Genomic DNA, 17,215 nt, shown 5'->3' on the forward strand with positions numbered 1-17,215 from the left:
TAACCTTAAAAAAATAACAACATATAATAAGTCTGAGACTTGGGAAATAAAGCCCAAAGTGTCTTCTTTCAAAAGATCCTACAACTGTGTCCATACTCAAAAGAGTTCAGTAAATACAACCATTTAAGTTCAGGTATGTCATTTTTATGGTTTGTGCTCAAAAAGCAGGAGCGTATCAACAGGTTAAACAAGCTTTAATATCATGTAATGTGGCAATTAAGTCATTTATCTATATTACTTAATAAAGTGAATGTTTATCACTTACTTTGTATATCTCCCTGAGTATTGACATGTTTGTGTTACACCATGCCCCTGCATCTCGGCGAAATCGGTGTTGAGAATTTCTGCACAAGTTGTAATTCTGTCTTCAAGATACATTCCATTGCAATTTTCCTTGTAGGATGTTGTAAAATCCGACTTTCCGAGTTGAATGGAATGCAGCACTACTTTTCAAAACTGACACTGAATGCTCAAGCAGGCTAATTTACACTTAGGGCAGCTGTGGCTCAGGTGGTAGAGCAGGTTGGCTGCTAATCGCAGGGTTGGCGGATCGATTCCTGGCTCACATGACTCTACATGCTGAAGTGTCCTTGGGCAAGACACTGAACTCCAAGTTCTCCCAATGGCAGGCTAGCGCCTTGCATGGCAGCTCTGCCACCATTGGTGTGTGGGTGAATGGGACACAATGTAAAGCGCTTTGGTAACCTCTAAGGATATATAAGTGCAGATCATTTAACATTTTAGAAAACTCCTGATGTTTATATAACAATGCAAAAAGCACTATTCAAAAATTTCTTGAAGTGAAAGTCAGTCCTCCTTTCCTGATTAATAAATTAAGCAATCACACAGTCATGCAGAACATATTGTGTTTTCAAATCCATAAGGAACTCCTTCTCAATGGCAATAGCGGCAGTAATCTTCGCTTTCAAATTACGTCACTTAAAGCATGATTGCATCACTCACGGACAGATAGAAGGCCTTGACCGGGACATATCCTAAAGATCACACCCACCAAGAACAAATAAATTAATCTGATTGGCTGATGAATCTGCCAATCTGACTTTAGTTGCTCATTAATTTGCACTGTTGAGGGATTCTGTGGAAATTCTGAAGGCCTGAGGAGGTGGAGCTCAAACTCACGCACAGCTTCAGGCATGCGATTTGTGAAACAGCTGTCACACTTCGCTTGAAGCATCAAGGAATAAATTCTGACTTGATTAACTTTTTGTTTTTTTCTATTTGTGGTAGATTAATTAAGAGTGGAAAGCAATTAAAAATACATCGGCAAAAGGGTGATTGAGAATTTTTTATTTATTTGGCATGTTAGTCCAGCAGAGAAGGCTTTGCTGGCCCTGAGAATTCATCACTGGTGTTTATAATATGCTATAGTGGCCTATCTCCTGAAACTCCACTTAAAATGATTGTTTGGAAGATGATTTTAAGGTCCAGACATTTTCAGAGTATTCTGAACTCAAATGACTGTTCAAACAAATCAGCTTGAACCGCAAATAACAGAAGGTTGAAAGAGACTAGTAAAGCATTTATTACCATGTTTTTATTAAATGTGTTTTAATCTCTATTTTTGTGTCATTGTTTGATTGATAATTATATTGCTTAACATGTAAATGCACAAGTAGAAAAGCTGACAAAGACAATGAGTTATAATATTCTAAATTAATTTATTTATTCAATGTAACCTTAAAACCTCTTCATTCTGTTCTGAGTGATTTTTAAAGCCTGGTCAGAAGTCAAAAGAATGGCTAAATCAATCTATTTGGGACATTTAACAGAAGTCAAATAATGTACAATTGTTGTATGGTGGGGAGGAGATACGTTGTATTCTCCTCCCTGCTCAGAAGGTGGCAATATGCACATAGAATGGAAATCTCAAAAAACAAAAGAATGTCAAAGAGAAAGTGGAGATTTATAGTCAAAAATATCTTAAATATTGATCTGTTTCTCACCAACACCCATCATATCACTTCTAAAGATATGGATTTAACCACTGGAGTCATATGGATTACTTTTATGCTGCCATTATGTGATTTTTGAACCTTCAAATGTCTGGCCACCATTCACTTGCATTTTATGGACCAGCAGAACTGAGATACATCTTCACTAGAATTCAATAGAAGAAAGAAAGTCATATACATCTGGGATGGCACAAGGGTGAGTAAATGGAGAGAGAATTTTCATTTTGGGGTGAACAATTTCTTTAAAGTGGACGTTTCCCTGTAGAATTTAAATGGATTGCATGAGTGTTGTGGTCTCCGCTGAGACATCGATGGAATGCTTGTTGAATCGCTCAATTGTTGCATCTCAGGAGCACGCTGATGTGCTTTGCAGTGGTAAATTTGCTTCAGCGACCCGGAAATTCAAGTCTCACGATGATGGAAAAATCCTTCGAGCAAGATTTATTGCTATGTTTTATAAATTTTACATTGAAACACGTTGTCTTGTTATTTGGCAGAGACAGCCTGAAAGCGTGTGTTGGCAACGTCATCTGCTTTTAGTTAGTTAGCCGCGCCATCTGCTGGTCACTCGGAGTAGCTTTAGTTTGTGTGTGTTTTTTTATTTTTTTACTTGGTTTAAAAGGAACGTATCATGTCTTCACATCCTTTCCATTTAAAAAAAAAAAAAAAAGGTGGTACTGTTAAAAATCAACTAATTTATTATGGCTTTTCTCCTTTCTGGAGCATTCCTCGTGGGAAAACACTTGAACCCACCTTATCCAGCTTGGCTCCAGGAAACAGCAGCGCAGTCCTGGTGAGATTGAACCGGTGCTGGCGAACCTTGGGCCGCAGCTTCTCCCAGAGGAGCCGCTCTTGTGTGTTTGTTTTACGGGTGTGTAAATTAGCCGTAATTCGTTTGCTCAGTAATGACGTGGGAGAAGGCTAATTAGGGCAGTGTTGATGGGTGCGTAAATGAGTCTCTAGTGTGATATGCTAATGAGACCCTGATTCTCTAACTCTCCTCCAGTCTGCACTAACGCATTCATAAGCAGACAAAGGGTATATATTATATAATTTTTACCAAAACCAAACCTTTTTGACTGTGAACAAGTTATTACAAAACTCATACTTAACACAGATATATGTATTTATGTGCTTTTATTTCAAGCAATTTGACCTGCAAAAACCTGACATACAAAGCAAATCTATAGACTTAAGCGACTAAGAGAAACAGAAGAATATATTAGATTGAATACTGATTCTACTAACATTTAACACCAAAAAAGTACCATGGTAGTTTGAATCATGGTATTCTTTGAAGAACCTTGGACTACCATGCAATTTGGAGCCTAATTATTCAGTACCACAGTACTTTATATACCAAAATACCATGTTATTATTACTATCTATTTGTGCCATGGAATCGCCACAGTACTTTTTTGTGAGGGTCAAAAGTAAGGCAAAGAAAAGACAGCATAATGACGTAATTTTATTCTAACTAAATTATTATTATTATTATTATTATTTTAGCTTTCTCGATACTCTCGTGATGCCCAAATGCCTCCTGAATTATTTAGAGTATCTCCAGGATTTTGCGTTCACTTCTTCATCCCTTCCTTTTCCTTTGATGTGAATACTAAAGTGGGGAAAGCATAGCATATTACTCGAGGATAGGCAATTGAGAAAGATGTGTGAGGAAAGACATTTAAAAATCTAAAAGATTGTTTTCCAAGACTGTGATACTGAGTATCATTATCTCGTAGTTTACTCACCCTTATGCCATCCCAGGTGTGTATGGCTTTCTTTCTTCAGCAAAACACATTTGAAGAATTTTGTTTAAATCTTAGCTCATTAGATCCTTATTTAATATTAATATTTAAGTACTTTTTAACTATAAATCATCACTTACGTTCAGCAGCAATAATCGCGTTGGCTTGTTTATGCGAGAATAGAGGCATGAGCGACATACCCGGAAGAGCAGCGCTGTTGAAAACTGAGTCAGAGGAACGCTGTACAGAAGCTTCATTGGTTTTGGTTTAGATTTTTAACTGTATCTGTTTGTTTACTCACAATGGGGCATTTGTGTGCTCATCTTTGATGACTCAACCCAGAGAAAACCGTGATATTACTAGGGCTGCCCCGACAAAAGATTTTCATAGTCGACTAGTAGGCCTAGGCCTAGGCGTTAGTTTAAATAATTAGTTTAAATAATTAGACTAGTTTATGGTATTAAGTTAATTACTTAAATATATATTTGGGGGGCATCAGAAAATGGTTTGAGTTCCAGGGCTGAGAAAGAATGTTATCAGTAACATTGCTAACACTGTTCTACATTACAGAAAAATATGAAACCATAATAATGAGCCTTTAAAATATAAATTTTACAAGCGCATACACGAAGCGAGCCACAGTGACACCGGCAAAAGCGGCAATGATCCTGAATGTGTTGGAAAAACCAGCAAGGAGACTGTCTGAACATGTTAATTTATAGAGAGAAATGCACATTAGGGTTGTGCTGACAGATGATGATCTCGAGGTTCGATGATGGTCAGAGTGATCGCTAATAGCTGATGCCTTTGAGCATGTTAAGATGATAGCCTATTTGGCTCCTTTTCCATTAATGTATTAAAATATTATTATTATAATAATATAATTATTAGGCTATTTTATTTTATTTTATATTAAATATATAGTAGATATTATTATCAAATTATACACACAGTCACGCACTTGAAGAAACTCACTTTATTATATTATTAAGAACAGATGATAGAAAAGATGTCTATGAGCATGTATGACATGTTTGTACAGAGGTGTGCAGTCTTGTGGAACATGCATATGTAAAGGGTTCTCACTCTTTCTTTGTTTCTGTCTACTGAATTATTATTATAATTTTTTTGTTGCAAGAACAGTATCGTCTATGAGTGCTGCAAATGACCTCAGACATCTCAATGCAGGAGGTGCTTTGAATTCAGTTCGCTTAATTTCCATAGAGCAGTTCATTGTGAGCATAACTCTGCAGCCTATACATCTGTGATTAAAACACAAATAATACAAAAACATGTTCATCTCGAAACACGATTTATATTTCAGTGATTATTTTCATCATTATAATTATTTTTACATTTAAAATTGTTTTTATGTCTTCATTTGTGTAAGTAATTTTCCACAAGCATTTTTATACGGATACTTGCCTGACAGTAAATGGAAGGTGACTTTATATATATATATATATATATATATATATATATATATATATATATATATATATATATATATATATATATTAGATAGATAGATAGATAGATAGATAGATAGATAGATAGATAGATAGATAGATAGATAGATAGATAGATAGATAGATAGAACACAATATACATTGAAGGTTTGGTTGACTATTAGGGGCAGCCCTAGAGATTACATCCATAACATGCCAACGCGAATATGTCACACGAACTCCACCCTCTCATAAATACACATAATGCTGCTTACCAGACGTTATGATTTATAGTTAAAAAGTACTTAATTACTGATATTTTTCGCACAAAAAGCAACCATTTAGCTTTAGAAGACCATAATTTAACCACTGGAGCCATATGGATGATGTTCATGTTGACTGTCTGTGATTTTTGGAACTTCAAAGGTCGGATGATTATCCACTTGCATTTCAAGGATCATACAGAGCAGAGATATTTTTCTGTATTTCTTCAAATGTGTTCTGCTAAAGAAAGAAAGTCATACACACCTGGGATGGCACGAGGGTGAGTAAATGATGAGAGAATTTTCATTTTTGGGTGAACTATCCCTTTAACATAACTGGCCATACCTCGAACCTCCAGCTTGCATTCCACTTCATCCTGTCCTAGGTCATTGACAGCTCTGCATGTATACTTCCCCCCATCAAACAAGCTGGGCCTACGGATGTTTAAAGTCAGCACTCCCTGGTTATTCTGCATGAGAAACTTCGGGTCCTCCCCAATAATCATCTTATTTTTCATCCATATAATCTTTGGCTGGAAGGAGAATAGCAGAATATGAGAGAGAGAGAGAGAGAGAGAGAGAGAGAGAGAGAGAGAGAGCAATGTAAAGTCACTTAAAAATCTCTACACCGTAGTCACAAACTACAAATTCACCTACTTTGGGGTAACCACGGACAGCACAGCTGATGGCAGCACTGTAACCAGCAATGACACACCTATCCACGAGAGGTGTAATGAACTTAGGAGAGCTGTTCATGTCTTTTTCCTTATAGGGCAGTGCATTATGTGTAAGACCTAAGAGGAGGAGACAGGAAGATGATTACATATTACGAATGCTGCTTCAGCAAGGACATTTGAACTAGTGCAATAATCTGGAACACTTAACAATAAGTTTTGATACATTAATGCATTACTGTAGGTATCATGAACTAACAACATATTTTTGCAACATTTGTTAATATTGTTTAATGTCACTTCATAAATATACTATTGTTTTTAGTTCATGATATTTCATAATACGTAGCTAATGTAAATGTATACAACTTTTAATGTTAAAAAGGTTTTATGTAGAAATAAACATTAACTGAGATTAATGAATGCTGCCTGTAGAAGTATTGTTGATTGTTAGTTTCCGTTAACTATTGAGATAACTAATGTAAAAGTATACAATACTGTTAAGTGTCATGCAGTAGTCATGTAATGTTCAATGTTCTGTAGTGTTTCGAGATTACTCTTTAAACAGAGTTTCTAGGAACCTGTTTTGGTGATGACAGCTGTGTTTTTGCTGACGCCAGCTTCATCACTCAGGCCACAGATGTTCTCGCTGAACACACGGAAAGTGTACTCATTCCCCATCACCAGATCAGACACCGTGCAACTGGGTCTGCGGTTGTGCTCAAGAACTGTGAACCATTCCTAAAATTTGTTATAGATGTAGAAATAATTACCTGTAAGTTTTGGTTATATCACAAAGAAAGAGTAATAAATAAAGCAAATAGATCACCACTGATTTAAAGGAATAGTTCTCCGAAAAATTTACATTTTGTTATAGTTTACTCACCCTCATGCTGTTTTAAACACTTACAACTTACTAATGGAGATATAGTAGTGTGAATATCAAGGGGCATCTTTTCAATACAATGGAAGTGGATAGTGCCTCACTTTTAAGCTGAACTCTTTCGCATTTATGGTAAAGCCGGTGAGATTACATTAGGCTGGGCTCAGAGGCGAACGATTAATCTGTTGTTACCTGCATTCGTGCTGCTCTTTACCAGCAAAGAGGGACTAAAGTGGTTTTCATAATTAATCAGCTGCTCAAATAGTCTTTTCAACATCACTATATCTTTATTTTTTATAATACTAACATTCAAATAAACACAAAATAAAAGTTTAAATCTGTTACTGTCGTAGCAAACTTTTTTGCAATGCTGTTTTCTGACATCAAACAAAGAATGTATAAACCAGTTAGTCCACTTCTTCCATTCCATCTATCAGTCATTCTCACCACTTCTGGTAAAACAAAGTGAAAGGGCTAGTTTTTTAGAACCTTCTATGCTTGACAAACTCAGAATCTGATGCTGCTTTGCAAAACAACATGGCGGCGTGCATAGTCGGCAATCGCGTTCATGATAGAGTCTTATCGATCATAATAAAACATTAGAAACATCTAAAAGTCACATTATATGTTTGATAATATGTAATCTGACCTTTAGTACATCTGCTGTGAAGTGTAAGGTGACTTGGTGATTTTTATTTTAAATATAGTGCGCATTATTTTATGCTGGGGAATAAGTCATTACAGGAATATCTTACATGCGAAAGAGTTAAAAAATTTACCCAAAAGTATCATAAAAGTAGCCCATGTAATCCCTGCATCTTATTCCAAGTCTTCTGAATACATAGGTTTTGGTGAGAAAGAATCTTGTGAAAATATTGATGTCTTTTTTTGGTGAATTAATTTTTTAAACCCATGGTTTTCAAGCTGTGCATGTCAGAACATGTCAGGGGAGGTGCACAAAATGTTGATAAATACAACAAGTAAAATCAAAAGATAAATATTTACAATAATGTGAAGATAAATGAAAATGAATAGCTTAGTAGGCCATAGTCCAGCTTAATAGACCGTAGCTCTATTGCATCCTAATACTGTTAAATGTCAAGAGCACATGCATGTCATGCGAGAGCGTATCCAAGTACCAGTTGCGTGAGTGCAAATCACTCCGCTCGCAAACAGATTTCCTTTGCTCTTGCACAAAACTGGACACACTCTCTCAAATATACACTGCTCTCCTATGAAATTCCCTGCTCTCGCACTCACTCAATACGGGTGCATTTGCAAATCTATAGTAACGCAATTTAGCTCTGCCTCTTAATTCAAACAAATATTCATCCTCTGTATACAGGGTATATTGAGGCAGAAACAATACCAGAGTTTGAGGAATCAACTCACCATTTGGTCAGAAACTTTTTTAGGAACTGCAGCATAATACATAGTTAAATTCATATCGTAAAAATGATATACTGATGCTTGCTGATGATGTAAGAGACGTGAGCAAATCAAATGACATACAAACCATCAACTAAGAATCTGTTCATATCTGTTGTGACTCACGGCCACTTACGACTTTCATCTCTGTGGAAAACTTACCTGCACAAGTTTATCTAGAACGCATAAAGGATTTTCCAGAGCTAATGTGGCGGCACATTCTTATAACATCCGAAAATATGTGGAACAAAATAACGACATGTCCATTAATACAAGTTCCCCGTCTGTCGCTCGCTTCGACGTTGTGTCGAAGAAGCGACATTAGGGGTCTCTCTTGAGAGCCTTGTGCATCTCTTAACTTGAGAAAAGGCCAATGAGAAATTGGCAGACAGAATTTTCATGTCCCGCCCCCGGACATACGGGTATAAAGGGAGGGAAATACGTCTGTTCATTCAGAAATGTTCTTCGAGCCGATCGGTTTTGTGAGCAGCGAGCTGTGATTCACAAAACTGTTCATATAAGTGGCTTTCTCCTTCTCTGCACGGCAGTGCAGCTTTGCCCCTGGGCGCTTTGACAGCGCTGTCTAAAAGAGAATTTTGAAAAGAGTTTGATTCTCTAAAAGAGCAATACACAGCAGCGTTGAACGTCCTTTTCAGGACGCGTCTTTATAAAGATGCCCTTCTGCCCCTGTGTAATTCCTGGATGCGATCGAGTTCTCTCCGCTCCTGATGGTCACAGGCGCTGCATCATGTGTCTGGGTCGTGATCACACCAAGGCAGCGTTTGTGGATGGTTCGTGTTCTCACTGCGAGAACCTAAAAAGGAACGCCACTCCAGCCGCCCCCCATGTCGCTCCTTCTTCCCACGGGATTGAGGATGACCCGGCTGGCAATGGAGGCGATTTGGGGATGGCAGTGGGTTCGGTTTCGCCGGGTACATCCCCACAAACCACCCGCCCCCCGACACACTTGTTGACTTCCGCCCGGGCAGCGGCTCTGCCTATCCTCTTGAGCCCCCTGAGCCGGATGATGAGCTCGCTGCTGCATCGGAGAGTGTTCTGGTGTCTGATGCGGAAGACTCGATTGGGCTGCCACCCTCGGGTCAGCACGCCCAGTCAGAGGCTGACGCCCAGATGGCCAACATGCTTGCCCGGGCTGAGATCCCTTAGTTTGGAGTTGCACTCCAAGTGTTTTGAACGCAAGAACGTAACGCATGTTTGTGTTGTGCTGGCTACTGAAGGGTTGTTTTGTTCACTGTAGAAACTGTGCAATGCCCACACAGCTAAAGTTTCACTTACTGCCCTCTGGAGTAAACAGGTGGTACTACAAGCTTGCTATTCTAAGGAATGTTTTTATTATGGTCTGGGGGCATTGCATTGCGTAAATCTTTTTAATGTGTTATTTCTTATAAAATGAATCACACTGAATTAACGCTTTAAATCGACAGCCCTAATATACAGCCGTGGCCAAAAGTATTGGCTGTGACATACATTTTGTGTTCCACAAAGTTTTCTGCTTCAGTTGTTGTGTTGTGCAGAGTGATCAGATGCATTTTAAATAATTGCAAAAAGCTTCATAGGCCTTTATCACAAAAACCCAAATTTCACTGTTTTTGTCCCTGGCACAAAATCATCAGCTAACATAATTTCACTAAGCATATCAGCAGCAACTGCTAAAGTGTGAACGAGTACAAGTCAGGTGAAATCACTCTATCATTCTGATTGGATTATAAGAGCAGACTGATTGCTATTAAAGGAGGGAAGATTTGCTACCAATCATTGTGTTCTTGTTAGCAATGTTACCTCTAAGACATGCAGCCATCATCGCTTTGCATCAAAGTGGCCTCACATGCAAGAACCATTTACCGCATCATCAAGAACTTCAAGGAGAGAGGTTCAACTGCAGTGAAGAAGGTGTCCCAGAATATCAGGAAGTACAAGGATTGGACAGCAGAATTTATTTTCTCTGGTGAAGCCTCCTTCTGACTGTTTCTGACATCTGGAAAATCGATAATCCGGAGAAGAAAAGGTGAACACTACCATGAGTCCTGTCGTGCCAACAGTGAAGCATCCTGAGACCATCCATGTGTGGGGTTGCTTTTCATCCAAGGAAGTGGGCTCTCCCACAGTTCTGCCCAAAAACACTGCCATGAATAAAGAATGGTATCAAAACGTCCTGCAAGAGCAACTTCTCCCAACGATCCAGGAGCAATTTAGTGATGATCCGTGCATTTTCCAGCATGATGGAGCACCATGTCACAAGGCAAGAGTGATAATGAAGTGGCTCGGAGAACATTACATTGAAATTTTGGATCTGTTGCCAAGCAACTCCCCAGATCTTTATCCTATAGAGAACCTGTGGTCAATCCTCAAAAGGTGAGTGGACAAGCAGAAGTCCACAAATAAACTAGAACAGGAGAACAGGGAGCCCTGCAACAGATGGCATGGTCCCTACAGGGTCCCCCACTGAACATCAAGTCAGTCTGGGATTACATGAAGAGACAGAAGCAAAAGAGACAGCTTAAATAGATAGAAGAACTGTGGTGAATTCTCCAAGAAGCTTGGAACATCCTATCTGCCAACAACCAAGAAAAAAAATGCTCTGGTGTACCTTGGAGAATTGATGCTGTTTTAAAGGCAAAGGTGGTCACACCAAACATTCAAAAATGTATTATGTTTAAATTACATTTTAGTTTACAATGAAATAAATTAATATAATACAATTATATTTTTGTCTAATTTCAAATCTAATTTCAAGCATTTAAGCATATTAAGATTAAAAGATTTTCAAGATCATGAGAAACATTTCAGTCATGTGTTTCTAAAGTTAGTGTATATATATATATATGTATATATATATATATATATATATATATATATATAAGGGCTGTCTATTTAACGCGTTAAATCACGCCATGCGCTGAGCCGTGTACGTTCACTGCTGACACAGGAGCGGGTAGGTACTTGATGTGCCAAAACGACCAGCTGTATCAGACTGCAAGTACCTTTTCCCAATGCCCCATAAAGTCGTCGGGTGGTGACGCTTGCCAACCTGGGAACGGGCCGAGCCTAGCCTCATTTCTCTCTATGTTTCTCGCATAGAGTCAACGGCTGGGGCCCTTACATGCATCGGGGAAAGGGGTCTTACCCAGTTTCCTATTTTTCATGGGGAAAAGACCCTGCGGAGAACATACCTGCCCAGAGAGGGGGAGGTAAGAGTGGTGACATACACCACATGGGCTTTTAGGTCACATGTGGGAAGTGGTGGTAGATCCCGCCTCTTCGGAGGGAGGAGTTTCTACAGACACAGCGACCGGGAGGCAGTGGGAACTGCCCAAGGGAGACGCGGGTCCACTCGTAAGGGGACCGTACCGCGGAAAATACACACGGGGGGGAAGTCCACGTAGGAGCCCTGACCTGTGGAAGATCTGAGTACCCACAGTGGATTGGGTTGGCGAATTCTTCCGCTGAATTGCGGACCCAGAGGGCTAGGGAGGAGTCATCCAGGGAGCCGAGTGAGTGGGATCACCTGGGAGAAAAAGCCTACGGTTTTACCTCAACCAAGGGAAAGGGCACTAGGTGCAAGCGATCTACACGGTCAGTCTGTCAGCGTGTTACCGAGTTCTACTGGCTCTTACCTGAGAAAACACGGGAAGAAACTGAGACCACCCTGAGATTGTAAAATCTCGCAAAGGTATTACGTGTTGCCTAACCCCTAATTAGGCAGGCTGGCTGTGAGGCGAGCCGCTTTTGCCTCGAGCCCAGACGGAAGTCAACGAGCGTGCCGGGTGGTTTGCGGGGGTGTATCCGACGAAACCGAGCCTGCTGCCATCCCCAGATCGCCTCCATCACCAGCCAGATCGTCCTCAATCCCGTGGGAAGGAGCGACGCAGGGGTGGCTGGAGTGGTGTTCCTTCAGTTGAAGGAAAGCCATGACCGCAATGTTGCCATGGTCATGTTCTCGCGGTTAGAACATGAACCATCCACAAACGCTGTCTCGGTGTGATCGCAGCCCAGACATACGAGACAGCGCCTGTGGCCGTCTGAAGCAGAGAGCACCTTACCGCATCCAGGAACTACACAGTGGTGGAAAGGCATCTTTATAAAGATGCGTCCTGAAAAGGACGTTCAACGCCGCTGTGTATTGCTCTTTTAACAAACACTCTTTTAGTTTGCGCTGTCGAAGCGCCCAGGGGCAAACTGCACTGCTGTGCAGAGAAGGAGAAAGCCACTGAAGTGCACCGTAGATCCAACATCAGATCACTCAGAGGTAAGAGGAATAGGTGTGTGACTCACAGCTCGCTGCATACAAGACCATCGGCTCCGAAGAAAATTTCGGAATGAAACAGACGTATTTCCCCGCCTTTATACCCGTATGTCCGGGGGCGGGACATGCAAATTCTGTCTGCTAACTTCTCATTGGCCTTTTTTCATAGATCAGAGGTGTATTCGGCTCTCAAGAGAGACCCCTAGTGTCGGGAACTATATTTAACTTGACACAGTGACCTAAACATTTCACTTTTATGACGCAACACACCCGAGACACGACACAAGCATGTCTGACGCAGGTCGTATGGTCTTTACCTCACAAATATTTAATTACCAACAAGGTTAAGGAGGTGTTCTTTAAACTGTTACACTGTTTTTAACCCAGTCAATCTTTATTTAAGAAACATGCTCCCTGAAATAGATCCACTTTGCTCCTTCTGTTATGCTGTAGATGAATCTGCCCCTCACCTTTTTTGGGAATGTGTCCACGCTGTAGTATTTTTGTTTGTTTGTACGTACCTCTATTTTAACTAGTTTTTCTTTGCTTTATAAAGACGTTTCATTTGGTTTTCACAGTTTTGATAACTTAAATTAATATTTTCTGATTAATCTGTTTATTTTTCTAAAATAAAGTCTTTATTGTAAAGACTTGAAATATTATTTAAATACTCTTTGTACCTCCAACAACTCCAAAGCATTGAAAACCATTGCACTATGTAATGATTATAATGTCTTGGCATTATTGTAAAATATATCTCTAGTATCGTGTACTATGTATACCCCTGGCTTGTTTCTAAAAAATTTAAAAATGTCTGACGGGTCCTTAAACAAGCCCTCATAATAAATGATGATATGAGTATATATTTTATATATATATATATATATATATATATATATATATATATATATATATATATATATATTTTGTAATATTTAAAGATAACTATGTATAATTATTTCATCATTATATATTAAATTATTGTTATATGAGGGGCTTTCTCAGGAAATATTTGTATATGGGATTAATCGTGATTAATTCATCGGGACACCATGTAATTATTTTGATTAAATATTTTAATCGATTGACAGCCCTATATATATTATATATATATATATATATATATATATATATATATATAATTTTGTAATATTTAAAGATAACTATGTATAATTATTTCATGGTAAATGGTAAATGGTCTGCACTTATATAGCACTTTTTTCTAACCTCAGAGGTTACCAAAGCGCTTTACACTGTGTCCCAATCACCCATTCACACACACATTCATACACCAATGGCGGCAGAGCTGCCATGCAAGGCGCTAAACTACCATTGGGAGCAACTTGGGGTTCATCACTATATATTAAATTATTGTTATATGAGGGGCTTTCTCAGGAAATATTTGTATATGTGATTAATCGTGATTAATTAATCGGGACACCATGTAATTTTTTTGATTAAATATTTTAATCAATTGACAGCCCTAATATATATATAGTATAATCTGTAAAATGTATATTTTTTAAATTGTATCTAGAAGGGTTACCTAGAAGGTTAGAAGATCTCTTCATAATTATCAGCATGAGCTAAGAATTTGTTTTATTTTTTGCTTAAGTTAAATGGACATTGTAACCAAAACATTCATCTTATATCAGTTAGCAACTTTAAACGAGAGAAAACATTTTAAACGAGAGAAAACATTTCTTCATTTAAGAAATGTTATGGTGACTTTCCCAAAATGGAAACTCAAATTTATGGATAATTGGTTTTTTTAGGAGGCTTAGTATATATTTTTTATGTATTGTTTGATCCAAATAATATGTGTGTTTGAACATAAAACTTTATGGATTAGCACTGTTAAATATCCATCTAAAAAGTTTATATTGGATATTATCCCCACCACAAACCCAAATTGGTCAGGGGGCCCTAAAATAGTTATTTGCCTGGGGCCCATATTTTGGTGCTAAGCCCTTGTATCTGTTGTAAGAAAGAGAGTGAAAGAGAGAGAGAGAGAGAGAGAGAGAGAGAGAGAGAGAAATGTATAAAAGCAACACATTAAGAAGGTATGGTTACTGGTTAGGGTTTACCTTGGTTTTCAGGTCTGCCTTTTGGATAGTGTAGCCAGTGATCTCACTATTGCCATTATCTTTAGGTGGCTTCCATTCCAGAGCAGCATTAAAGCCCCAAACATCGATTACTGAAACACTCATTGGTGGCCCTGGCTTGTCTGCAAGTGTATGTGAAGGAAAGGAAATAGGGGAACAAATTACTATAGATATATGACTGTAGAGTTTGACACTGATATCTTGTCCTAAATTCATCCAAGAGACTAGTTAATGTGTGCTAATCAGAGATGCAAGCGAGTGAGTTGAAGAATGATAAAGATGAAAGAGAGGGATAAAATGTTTAAAAGGGGTAAGAGAAACAGAGAGATGGTAAGCACATAAGAGTGAAAGCTAAAAAGGAAAGAAAATATGTGTGAGAGAGAGAGTTAGAATTTACGGCTGGGAGCGGTTGGCATTAATCCTGGATAGGCTGCTGGGATGCTGGCAGCAAACTGTGACTAAATAGCTGTCTGGCTCATCTGAAGGGTTTTTGCGCTCTCATTAGTTTACCTCCCAACGGGAAAACAGAGTGAGTGTCCCCTAATCCAATCCTAATCCTGTTCAACACCAGGAATAATCCAAACAACACCCCACAGAATAATCCCTGCAGCCGTACTGACCTATGACACCCTCAATTTTGTTGAAAGTGTAAGTGTTTAATTTGAAACCTTTCTGACAGTTTCAGAGTTGGAAATTTAGCAGATGGGAAAAGTGCCATTTTTAAAAGTGATCCTGCTCCATGGGTTAACAAAATTAACCTGACTCAAACTTCACAGAGAAATAAACCCTTTGAACTGTCAGTTTAATCCTATAATTTTATGTCAGCCTAGTAGTGGTGGCCCTAGTGATGATGTGACCTACCTACACAAATTAATGTAAAATATCTATCTTTCAGCACATTTTTGATTAAACATAACCCTAAAAAGTGCCAATAAAGCTAAAGTGTGTCATTTCTGCTGCAGTAGCATCACCCAATGGAATTTCAAAAAATAAATAAATAATGGTTTTCAAACAGATTTCAGAAAACTGGCCCCATCTTCTATTGGTTGTACATACAGATAGTCCCGGCCCAAACTCACACCATTGGTCGAGCCTATTTGCTGTGTCAGGCTGGACGAGCTGCTAAAACTCCATCAAAAAAGATGTTCTGATGGAGTCACAGAGCCACTCTGTTTACACTTTTAGGGGAAATCAACCCACAAATTGCTTACTCATATATGTCTCTCCAAAATATGCTGGGTAAGAAGAAAGTATTTAACATAAAACAACTAAAATTACACACATCAGTTTTAACCAAATTGCTGTTCACACTAACCTACAATCTGGATCTCAATAGTGGCTTTGTCCTCCATATTCTCAATCTGCACAGACATAGTGTATTGGCCTGAATGTTCTCTGACTGCCTGTCTGATGAACAGGATGGTGTCCACATCAGTTGTCCGGACATTTACCAAAGCTGTGTCTAGAGGTTGACCGTCCTTGAACCAGTTCACCACTGGGCGTGGTTTGCCCTGAATGTAAAGTAGACGAGTTCATTGACTTGAGTAGAGTAGACTTGAGGTAAGTCCATAATGTGAACTGTTGTAAAGACCAGAAACTTAACAGCATAGTTGCATTAAGTAAGTAGGGAGCAGAGGACAAGAAGTGCACAACTGACCTGGAAGGGAATGACAAGGTTGATCTTCTCACCCACTCTTTTGATGTACTTAGTCCTAAGCTGCCGAGGGAGACGTATTTTAGGGCGCTCTGAGAGAAGAGAATGTAAAGGGAGGGGAGAGAAAAGGAAATGTGATGTAAATTACAGAAGACAGATATTGGTGTGTCAATACATGACACACTGAACTTGTCATAGTTACAGTATGTGAGTAAAGTGTAAAATCTGCAGCCTCATGATCTCATGAAAATTATGTGATCATGGCAAAAGTTTTGCTAAATGAAATTACATGCTTCATTACATGTTTCGCTGCAGTTTCCCGGTGAAATGTCCAGCGAGGGGTGCCAAAAGTGAGTGAAAGGATGTTGTAATCAGTTCACCTTAATACATTTTTAAGGTGAATGTTAGATGGAGGTTTAAATTAGTAAAATGTACCACCCTATCCTAAAACCTAAACTTAACCAATAGTGTCCTAAAAGCAAATGCGACATGAAAAGCACATTTTCTGAAGTAACTACATTGTATTTTGTCGCTTCTATGATACTTTCGGCTCACATGTCAGCTTGTATCCTTGGCTGAGCTTGAGCCTCAGCCTTTCAATGTCCAACACTATATCAGGCAAGCAACTCAAATGATGCATTAGAGTAAACGTGTTTTGATATCATAACATAGCAGGGTGAGTAATAGAGTGAAAAATAAGTGTTTATAAAGTCATAATCAGCCATTGCACGTAAAACTCAGTTTAATGCAAATATTTTGTTATAGTTTTCATTCC

The 17,215-nt window shown here is 38.8% G+C and overlaps 1 protein-coding gene across 6 annotated transcripts in view; it reads right to left on the bottom strand.

Moving 5' to 3' along the window:
- Nucleotides 1-3,081: 3,081 nt before the first annotated feature.
- mybpc2a (myosin binding protein Ca) overlaps nucleotides 3,082-17,215 on the bottom strand; it is a 46,385-nt gene continuing 32,251 nt past the window's right edge. For all 6 annotated transcript variants that reach the window (XM_052139544.1, XM_052139542.1, XM_052139541.1 and 3 more), the window contains 7 exons: nucleotides 16,444-16,532; nucleotides 16,102-16,297; nucleotides 14,769-14,908; nucleotides 6,688-6,847; nucleotides 6,090-6,226; nucleotides 5,779-5,965; nucleotides 3,082-3,588 (listed from right to left, as the gene is read on the bottom strand). In XM_052139544.1, coding sequence (XP_051995504.1) covers nucleotides 3,551-3,588; nucleotides 5,779-5,965; nucleotides 6,090-6,226; nucleotides 6,688-6,847; nucleotides 14,769-14,908; nucleotides 16,102-16,297; nucleotides 16,444-16,532 — 947 coding nt within the window. In that variant the 3' untranslated portion in view covers nucleotides 3,082-3,550. The remainder of the gene's footprint in view (nucleotides 3,589-5,778; nucleotides 5,966-6,089; nucleotides 6,227-6,687; nucleotides 6,848-14,768; nucleotides 14,909-16,101; nucleotides 16,298-16,443; nucleotides 16,533-17,215) is intronic.

This window comes from Xyrauchen texanus, chromosome 12 (genome assembly GCF_025860055.1).
Source record: "Xyrauchen texanus isolate HMW12.3.18 chromosome 12, RBS_HiC_50CHRs, whole genome shotgun sequence".
Lineage (NCBI taxonomy): Eukaryota > Metazoa > Chordata > Actinopteri > Cypriniformes > Catostomidae > Xyrauchen > Xyrauchen texanus.